Source organism: Alligator sinensis, unplaced genomic scaffold (assembly GCF_000455745.1).
Source record: "Alligator sinensis unplaced genomic scaffold, ASM45574v1 scaffold534_1, whole genome shotgun sequence".
NCBI classification, from domain to species: domain Eukaryota; kingdom Metazoa; phylum Chordata; order Crocodylia; family Alligatoridae; genus Alligator; species Alligator sinensis.
In genome coordinates, this window is record NW_005842050.1 from 2613218 (window position 1) to 2623817 (window position 10600).

Sequence of the window (10600 nt, forward strand, 5' to 3'; positions counted from 1 at the left end):
GAGACTTAAGTTTTCAACTGATCTGTAATATTTTCAGTCATATTGTAAGATGGTTCTACTTCATCATTCATAAATCAAGTAATATGAACGAGTTTAAATTAACCAAAATAACTAGGTCAGATGGAAAGCATCACAAATATTAGGTGGTGGTAAAAGGGTTGTGGGCAATTCTTCAGAAACACCTAGAGGTAAGTCTGCTGGACCAACACATTCATAATGGTTTGCTGTCAGAGGTCTTAAGACTGTGGGGGGTCATATGCTGAAGCTATTGCTGCTGCCTGTGGCAGTAACAGCAGCAGCCAGAGGAACATGCATGCACACACCTTTCTCCACTGCCACTCCTATGGCAATGGGGGAAAGAGGGGCTCTCTGCATGCCCCTGTGCTCAATGTGCTCCTGTGTAGCCAGGGATGCCACCCCCTACTGCCAGTGCTACCCCCTACTGCCAGTGCTACCCCCATGCCCTAGCTGTGCTGCTCAGTGACAATGGTGGCCAAAGGCAAGTCTGGAGATGTGATGTGTATGTTTGTGTGGGCCCGTGCACTGGGACTGGAGGAGGAGGGCTCTGTGTGTGTGTGTGTGTGTGGGGTGTGTGTGTGTGTGTGTGTGTGTGTGTGTGTGTGTGTGTGTCTGTTGCGGGGGGCATGTTGCAGATAAAGAGCTGTGTAATGCACATACAGGTGATTGCACAATAGCATAAAATGAAGTCTTACGCTTGTATATTGTAGGAGGTTGGGTAGCATGGGGGTGGGTATAGGTTTGTGGGGGGCTGTGGGTGTTTGCATATGTTGAGTGTGGGGGAGGGTGTGGGTGTGTCTGTGGCGGAGATAGGTGGGGGTGGGGTGAGGGAGGGAGTATGTGGATGTGTGTGTGGATACGTGGGGTGTGGGTTGGTGGGGGGCTGTGTGGGTGGGGTTTCCTTTTTCACACGGTACAGTTAGTGAAGTGATAGCCATTGACTTGGCCATTGACAGACTGAAGCAAATTATTAATTTTACATTCTCTGACCAAACCAAGTGGTGTTAGAGTAAGTAAAGTTAAGCAGTTAAGTCTTTTAATGATGAAAGGCATTTCAGAAGTATATTATAAATATCTTTATATATAGTCTTTTTTAAATTCCCCTTAGGAATTGGGAGATGATATTATAACAGCAACATTTCTTTTCCTGATCACGTTTTTAATTCCTCACCACACATTGTAGCCTTTGTATCAGACATCAGAAATGGTTGTTGTAAAAAGTAATGATTTCTCAGATAGATGGTTATAGCTTCAGGCAAAAGAGCAGCAAAGAGAAATTAATCAAGACTCGGTATCTTCCACAGAAGTATCAAGTATCAAATATTCAAGTATCTTAATATAGTAATACATTTTTAAATGGTTTGTGAAGTGTGGCTTATCGCTTTTTTCTTCTGCTCAGGACAAATTCTCAGTTGCAATAATTTGACTCCGTTTAATTCAATAAGGTTGGATGTATGTAAGAAAACAGAACTTAGCACATTGTAATGCATTGAGTTTCCATGGAATTTTACTCATTCAGACCTATCTACAGTAAGAGTAGAGAGGCGGAGATTTTTTTTAGAGAATTTTATGTACCATTAAAACTTAAAACAAAATACCTGTAAGCTCTTCCAGTACACTTATAAGTAAGAATACTAGTGTTCTTTCCATCTCTTTCTCTCTGACCTTTGTCTTATTTATTTACCATTTAATTTTCACTTTGCCTAACATTATGAAGTAAGTGCAGGAACACCTTCGACTTTTTCATTCTCCCACCGTTCACACCATACTTGTATAGACAAACCAATCCCAATATACAGAAAAGATTAATTACATTTTTTTCTGGCATCACAGTCTGAGTTATTTAAATATTAGTGGGTGCATCTCCATGTGTCTTTAAGGCGACGTGATAAACTCTGGCACAGTTTGTATCAGAGAAAATTGCTCCCAGGCACAGTATTTACATGTGTGCCCAAGACTGCAGCAGTTTGAGTCAGGGCAGAGCAGCCCTGAGCTGGCAGAAGACCCAGGGGGTTAGCCCCAGGCTATGAGTAGTGGCGTCAGGTGGCAGAGGGGCTGGCTGGGGCAGAAGGGTGCTAAAGTGTGGGGCTAGGCAGCAGGCAACCCCTGCACTTTAGCACAATTGTGCCCTCACCAGCCCCTGTCACCATCTACGTGTATGTTTCAGAATAAATTACTCCGTTGTAGGATAGTACTGTCCCTGACAGTACTATTGTATGGTGGAGATAAATAATTTACTGAGTCCTAATACCAATGCATGTGTAAACTGTAATGCTTTACTGAAGAACTAATTAGTCAACCCCACAGTAAAGTGCACGTATAGATTTACCCAGTGGGTGTGTCTACACATGCAGCCATGTGTGCTCACAGCAGCTCAAATAGGAGGGGCACAAATTTGTGCTGGGGATTTTTGCCTCAGCACACGAGCCTGGACTTGCACTTTGGTGTGGGGCAAGTTGTGCCACTTGGGGCAAACTGACCCTGCCAAGCTCCTCCTGGATCTTTAGCCAGGAAGAACTAGAGGGTGGTCCCCAGCAGTATAAAAACCTGCCCTGGCAAGCAGTTCAGGGCTTCTTGCCCTCAGGAACTCCTGAGGCCCAGCTAGTTAGTATCTCAGGACACTGTCCCTTGTGCCAGCTGGACTGCTGAAGCAGCCCTAACTTGGAGTGGCCCCTGCACCCTCTACCCACTGCAGCGGTCTGGCAGTGGAGGCTGTTGTCTGGCTGTCATCTGCTGCCACCTGCAACAGTATCTGACCTCTTGGACCTGTGGCCCCATGGCTGCATGCCTGCCAGACCAGGATGGGGTGCCCTTGCTCTGCCATCTGGGCAGCTATTGCCCAGATGTGCTCCTTGTAGTGGCCCACTTTGAGCTGTCAAAGCATGTCCTCTTGGCCCCAAATGGCCAAAAGGTCAGCCACTTCATTTGCCCTCCAGCTGGGTCCCCAGTGCTGGCCCTGGACAGGCTCCTTTGGTTGGGTCTCACCACTTGTCTCACCAGCAGAGATCCTGGTGTTCCCTGTTTAAAAATAGCAAATTCTCTGATAAGAAACCCAAATTATCTCATTAAAATACCCAAATAGTGTTCATCTGCTATTAAAATGAAACACCATTATAGAAAGAGAGATCAGTTGGGCAATGCTTTATTGATATATTTACAAGTTTAAAGCAATTTGGAAGTCTATCGCTGCCTCCATTATCATAATAAAATAAATTCTAAGTATCTATACACTTAGGTGCATTTTACTTTAGGGTTTATGTCATAGAAAAATCAGAGCTGCCCCTACCCCCTTCTTTCACCAGGATGTGTGGTGCTGAGCAGCACTGTTATGCCAGTGTCCTGCCCCTGCCCTTGCCTCTCACTCTCAACCCACAGCCTCCCCCTCCTCCAGCCCCAGTCCCCTCACTCCTGTCCCATAGGGCCAGGTATGTGGGTGAGGGGTTTGTGGGGGTGGCTTGGGTGTGTAGGGTTTGTGGATGGATTGTGGGGGGACAGTGGGCTTGGGGGGTTATGTGGGGGGCTGCTCAGGAGGGGTGGGTCCTCTGCCCCCCACAGGGTGCAGCCCTCCCCACAGCCCACAGATTGCTCCTCCACAGGGTCCACAGCTCCCTCCCACAGGGGCCACAGCCCCACCTCCCGGGCCCACAGCCCTCGCCCCTGCAGCAGCAGTGGCCATTGGGTGCTCAGGGCCCATTGTGGCCAGAGCTCCCAGTGGTGCAGTGTGGCCCTGGATGCCTCATACCCTGCGCTGCCTGTGCAGCTTGTCACGGGGCTATGTGCCTTTGGACAAGACTGGATTGCTGGGACTGTCACCCAAGGCCCAGTGATGTTTGCGGGGACCATGTGTCATGCTGGGTCCTGCCTTTGTGGAACCAGCCTGGCCCAATGGCACTCAGGGCTCATGGAGGCAGGACCCAGCCCAATGTCACATGAGGTCCCTGTGAGCCACGCCGGGCCCTGGGTGACAGCTCAAGTGCCACGGAGCTGCCCAAAGGCGCATGGTCATGCACTGAGCTGGGCCAGGCCCACACAATGTAGCACAGGCAGTGCTGGGTGCCAGGTGGCTGGGGCTGAGCCACGCTGCCCCATGCCATGGGGGGGCCCCTGAGTGCCCCGATGGCTGCTGCTGTGAGGAGGCTGTGGGCCATGTGTGGGGTAGGCGAGGGACCCCCCCCCGCTCCCGAGCAGCTCCACACAGTTACCCCCCGCCACAGTCCCCCATTCCTACACAGATCCTGCTCCAGTCCCCCTCACCCCAGGTCCCCACTTACCTGAGGACAGAGCCTGGGTCCAGGTTGCTGCAGAATGCAGCGCTCCTTGCCTTGCATGGGGAGGGAAAATGCTACAGCACTGGGACAAGGAGCAGGCATAGAGATGCTATGGCCAGCTACCAGAGCATCTCTTTGGAGAACCTCAGTGTCTGGCTGCCTCAGGACACAGTGCTGGACTGTGCCCTGCCCTGCTTTTTTTCTGCAGGTCTTTTTTTGATACCTGGATTTCCAGGTATCACATTTTGAGCCTGTGCTGCAAATATGTAATGTGGGGAATGTTTTTTGGTTCCCAGTGTGCCTATTGTGGCATCTCAAAGTGCTTTGAGATGCCGCAAGAGGCATGTACGGGTTCATCTGGATGCGCCCAGTGAGTATGCAAACTGGGTATTTTCTATATATAATCCTCAACAAATAGGAGAAATGAAGGATCTGATCTGAACTAGCACACTCCATCCCTGTAATTTCAATGAAAGGTTTAATAATGAAGACCTTAACTCAGCTGAACATTTAAGCAAATGCTTAAACACTCACCCATGTGCAGCAGAATACTTCACTATATGAGTATGTTGAAGCAGGTGTATATAGTTTTTTGAAGTAAGTGTTAGTAATTTTATTTTTTTCCTGTTTTTCATAATTTACAATTTGGATCAAGGCCTCATTTTGCTAGTTTCTATATAAATAACATAAAAAAATTGGCTATACTAAGAGTTGAGATTTTAAAACAAACTCAATAGGTAAAAACAGTATGAAATAATAGAAAGAAAGACTTTGCAAGAAAGCAAAGTCATTTTATTTTGATTTTTTTCTGTAATTGTCATTTGTAATATATTACATAACAGTTATTGTTGCATTTTACATTACAGTTTGTTGAGCTCCTCTTACCATCATTATATCCAGAAGAAAGCTAAAACCCCTCTCCTAATTTACTTAGAATTATGCAAAAAAAAGTCTATATTGTTTCTTGGTATAAAATACACTGATCTGGAATATTATATATAAAAATACTGCTTCTTTTACCTCTTTTTCTGACCTTTGCCTAGTTAATTACTTTGATTTTGCTTGCAACCTAAAATATAGTACAGGCATAAGTAATTTATATACCAGTTTTAAGAGTCATTGTGCATTGTGCACAATGTATTATATTTTATCATTTACATTTTTTATTTTATAATAAAAATGTTGTGAATATAATTAAGAAAAATATATCCATCAGTAGAAACTGAAAGCATAACCTTTAGCATCATTTTCATGGATTTCAGAAAAAAACACTTTACCTTTGCAGAGGAAAGGCTGACAATGTGCTGATCTTTTTCATTTGTGACAATCTCCATGATGCTAAATAAATGCCCCAACAGTTTCCCCACTGGCTTGGTGTTTATACTGGGATGCCATAAACGAAGAACTTTATCATCACCTGTAAACAAAGAATAGTCTACCTGTTAGATATCATAAACTCCGTTCTCAGACAGTTTTAGAAGCAGCTGCCTAGCATGCATGAATATTAGGGCTGTGTGAAATGGGCCCTATTCAATTCGGATTCAGCCCAAATTAGGGACAGTAATTCAATCCGTTGATTCGGATCACTGTCTCTGATTTGATTCAGCCAAATCCGAATCTGACAATTCAATGTTGATTTGGCAAATCAGCATTTTGGGCACAGGCACAGCTTTAAAAGTTTTTTCTACATACCTTGAGGTAGCAGTGTGGCTGTGATCACTGCGGTGCTGGGGCAGATGGAGTGTCCCACAGCAGCAGGCGGGGCTCTCCGGCGTGCTCAGCAGAGAACCCGGAAGTGGGCCAGAAGTACTTTTGGTCCACTTCTGGGTCTGCCAGGGAGCATGCTGAGGGGCCCACTGGTGCCCCCCCCCGGCCTGGTGATCAGCTGCAGAGGGACCCCGGGTGTCCCCCCAGATCCAGGAGGCATCAGTCGCCGAGCCGGGGGAGGGGGTAGGGGGGTCCCCAGCATGCTCCCCAGTGGACCAGGAAGTGGACCAGAAGTGCTTCTGGTCCACTTCCAGGTCTGCTGCCGAGCGTGCTGGGGAGCCCCCCGCACAGCTGTGGGACGCTGGGCATCTGCCCCAGCACCACAGGGTTCAGAGTCCCTGCTATCTAGAAGCACGTAGAAAAATCATTTAAAGCTGTCTCTATGCCCAAATTGCTGAATCTGTCCTAAACTTTCTGAATCGATTCAGAGAGATTAAAGGGTCCTCTGATTTGATTCAGATTCGGAGATCCAGTCACCGAATCAGGCTGAATCGAATCATGGACTGAAGCTTGCACAGGCCTAATGAATATACATACGTATGTGCGTTTTTTACACCAATAACTTGATTTTCACTTATACTTAGACCCTGTTACACAACTTTTAGGGTTTTCATCTATGCATTTAACTCCTATTTTGAGTCACTTTTATGTTCTCAAATTAGCCTATGTTACATGTGCATTAACTAAATAGCAGTTTTTCTTCAGTGATGTTTTAATGTGCATTAAAATAGGCTACATGTGTAGATGCATCCACTGTGTGTAATAATGTTTGCTGCATTACAAAGGTTTGGTTCACTTTCTATGTTTACTGCCAAGTCACACAATGCATTGGTCCCACAAACGCTTGTATACTTCACTGAAAAAGCTATGGGCAATGATTTCTGAATAACTCACTCTAGCTAGTGACTTACAACACATTACTGATTCACCTTCATGCCTTGCTAATTAATAGGACTTTACTGGCTCTACTGCCTATATTCATTAAACAGGTTTTAATTCCTTTACTTAACTTGCCACCTGGACACTAGGGTGGCATGCATGAGTTAGTGAAATAAGTTAGCCAAATACTTTAATACATTATTATCCAATGTTTGGATATTGAAAAGCCAGCTGGGTAAGTAAGTTGGTATGGTACTAAATCTATCCATCTATCCTGTGGGCATCCAGTGGCATATGGCATTGGTGAGTTACTTGAAATATTTTTAAAAATAGAAATGTTATACTTTTTCATAGCAACCACTGTAGTTTGTTTCTGGAGCACGAAAGTATGGCACCCTTTGGTTGCATCTTCCATGTTTTCTCTTCCTGTGTGCAAAATTAGCCCTTCTACATAGGAAGAGAAGATTGCAAAATCTGTATGCAAAACCCATTAGATCTGGAGCCCTTCATTCAAAATGTTTTCCCCATGCTAGCAATGTGAATTGCAAATAGTTTTTCTAACTTGGAATTGAATACAAAAACACTCAGATTTTCTTTAAGATTGAGTTCTTCAGTCAAGTACTTGACTAGGTAGTTCCCTTCATTTATCAAAATTTAACCTTTTGAAATAAAGAAGCTATTGTTACAGACTTTTTTGTTTGTGCTTTAATTTAATTTAAATTAAATCAAAACATGATCACTTAATCCAAAGCTGGTTTCTATAACCAGCTCCTCAATAATACCTTCACTACTTAATAGGGCTGTGCAAAACAGCACCGTTTTGTTTCAACTTCTGTTTTGCCGGGACAGTGTTTTGTTTTGAGTTTTGTTTAGTTTCAAAAGCACTGTTCTATTTCATTTCGTCAAAACTGTTGGACTGTTTCAATGCTGTTTCGACATTTTGCCCATAGGCTATAATGGGGAATCATGAAAATGCCTAAAACATAGTCATTTCTTGCCTGATTCAGATGAAAATTGCAGTGATAGTAGCCCCTTTTGAGGCCGTGAAGCCTGCCAGATTTCACAGAGATAGGTGCAGAGTTTTCTGGGAAATGGCATCTCAAACTGTTCAAAGCAAAACTCATGACACTTGCTGGCAGAGGCAGCCTCCCGTCATCCAGCCCACAGATCCAGGGGCTCACATTCCCAGGAGGCCTGTGGAGCCATGCTGGACTCCTCCCAGGGGTGCAGGCCCCTGGATCTGTGGGCTGGATGACAGGAGACTGCTGCTGCCACCTGGGACCAGCGCTGGGCACAGCCCGTGCCTAGCACTGGGAAGGTTGGTGCTGCTGCTGGACCAAGGCAGCCGCAGCAGCCTGCTGTCATCCAGTATGCATATTGGGGGCTCACACCCCTGTTAGGAGTCTGGCACAGAACTGCAGCCCTCCAAAGGGTGCGGGCAAACCCCCAATCTGCATGCCGGATGACAGGAGGCTGCTCCTGCTACCTGAGACGGGCTCTGGGTGCATCCCGCACCCAGCACTGGGAAGACTGGTGCTGCCTCTGGCCCAAGGCAGCAGTGACAGTCTCCTGTCATCCAGCGTGCAGATCAGGGGTCCGTACCCCCTGGAGGAGTTCAGCACAGCCCCGCAGCCCTCCTGGGAGTGTGAGTCGCTGATCTGCATGCTGGATGATGGGAGGCTGCTGCTGTTATAGATTCTACCTACTTGCCAGATATGGAAGTGAGACTTACTGGGTGCATCTACACATGTGTTTTAAGGTGCAGTAGCCTATTTTAGTGCGCATTAAAGCATCATGTAAAAAATGTGCTATTATGCTAATGTGCAGTAATATAGACTACTGCACATTAAGTGTCACTTAAAAACCATGCACATTCAGTACTGTGCATTAGGACAGCCTAATGCACATTTGTTTAGTACCTTACCTTGAAGGTACGAAATGTAATGCACGTTAGAAAAAGCACTTTAGGGCGTTTGTAGATGACACTTTAAAGTGGGTTTAAAGTGGGTTAAACGCCTTTTGCACCGCTTTAATGCCATTGCTGTTTGCACATTCGGTAGTGTATTGTGCATTAATTCCAGCCGCTGTAGCGTATTCAGCAGTGTAACATGCCTTAAATGCCTTTTGGATGCTGCAAATGAGTTTGAGGTGCTGAAAAGTAAAACACCTCTGAGGAGTTTTAGTTTCCTTCCCTACAGTTGCTAAGGGAAGCATCAGGCTCCAGGCAGCTCATGGGCTGTGCAGGCAGACCGTGCACGCAGCCGGGCAGCAGCCTGGGTAGGCAGGCTCCACAAAAGAGGGGGGAAAAAAGAAAGCGGCGAGCCAAATAATTTTTTTCCCCTACCCAGAACCTGCCTGCCTGCCTGAGTTGTGCAGAGGCTCTGTGCTTCTGTCCGTGGTTGCAGTGCCCCCTGTGGCTGCCCGAGCCAGGTGACAGCGGGCAGGTGCCACCTGTAGGGCAGGGGGCACCACTGCTGCAGAGGGGAGCACCAACCCCCCCACCCTCCCACAGCTCAGGGACCTCTCTGCCTGCCAGAAGATCACTCTCCCCTTCCCACTGCTGGAGAAGCAGGTAAGGATTGGCTTTTGACACGGGTCTACACAACACGGGGGTTTACTTTTCCCTAAATTGAAGCAGTGTTTTTAAAATAACCACCGCTTCAGTTTAGGGAAATTAACCCCCTGTGTCGTACAAATGCCCTTAGTGCATGTGTAGATGTGCCCACTGGTTTGTAGTTCCCAGGATCACCTCTGGGCCCTTTTGGAAAATGGTTGTTATGCTGGCAACCTGACAGTCCTCTGGCACAGAGGCCATTTGTAATGATAGGTTAGGTGCTGTTGCCAGAAGTTCTGCAGTTTCATCTTTGAGTTCCTTCAGAACTCTTGGGTGAAATGGCATTCAGTCTTGGTGACTTATTCGTATTTAATTTATTGATTTGTTCCAAAACTTCTTCTCTTGTCACTTCAATGTGGTCCTACTCTTTGGACCTACCAAGGAAAGACTAATCTGGCATGGGAAGTTCCCCAGTATCTTCTAAGGTAAAAACTGATGCAAATAATTTATTGAGCTTCTCTGCCACAGCCTTATGATCCCTGAGTGCACCTTTTATACCTTAGTTATCTAGTGATCCTACCAGTTCTCTCACTGGCTTCCTGCTTGTGATGTATTTTTAAAAGTTTTTATTATTAACTTTAGCATCTTCTGCTAGATGATCCTCAAATTCTCATTTGGCTGGCCATATTTCAGTGTTACACTTGACCTCACAGAATTTCCTCTTTTCCTCACTTGGGTACCCTTTCTGTTTTTGGGGTTTTGTATTTTTTTTGAGAGATGCCATTTTGGCTTGAATCAACTCAACTCTGCTGTTAAACCATGCAAATTATTCATAAATCATAAGGCTGGGAGGAACCTCAAAGGATCATTGGGTCCAGCCCCAAATATTTTGACTCTGGTGGGACTTGAACCCACAACCTTTGAATAACACTTTACTGTAAAAGTCTAATATGCTGTCCATTGCACCACAGAACCAGGTCTGTTTCTTGATCTAGCTGGTATCCTTTTTGTAGTATAGCTTTATCCAAGACCCTCATCTAGTATGTCCTACTGTTAAGAACAGCATTTACAATTAAAGCATGAAAACATTATGTTAAAGGAAAACTACCAGAGA

General features: G+C 45.7%; 1 protein-coding gene across 1 annotated transcript in view; it reads right to left on the reverse strand.

Moving 5' to 3' along the window:
• WDR64 (WD repeat domain 64) overlaps positions 1-10600 on the reverse strand; it is a 155899-nt gene that overhangs the window by 94612 nt on the left and 50687 nt on the right. Inside the window, exon 10 of the mRNA XM_006022889.3 lies at positions 5564-5703. Within this exon, the coding sequence (XP_006022951.1) occupies positions 5564-5703 (140 nt within the window). The remainder of the gene's footprint in view (positions 1-5563; positions 5704-10600) is intronic.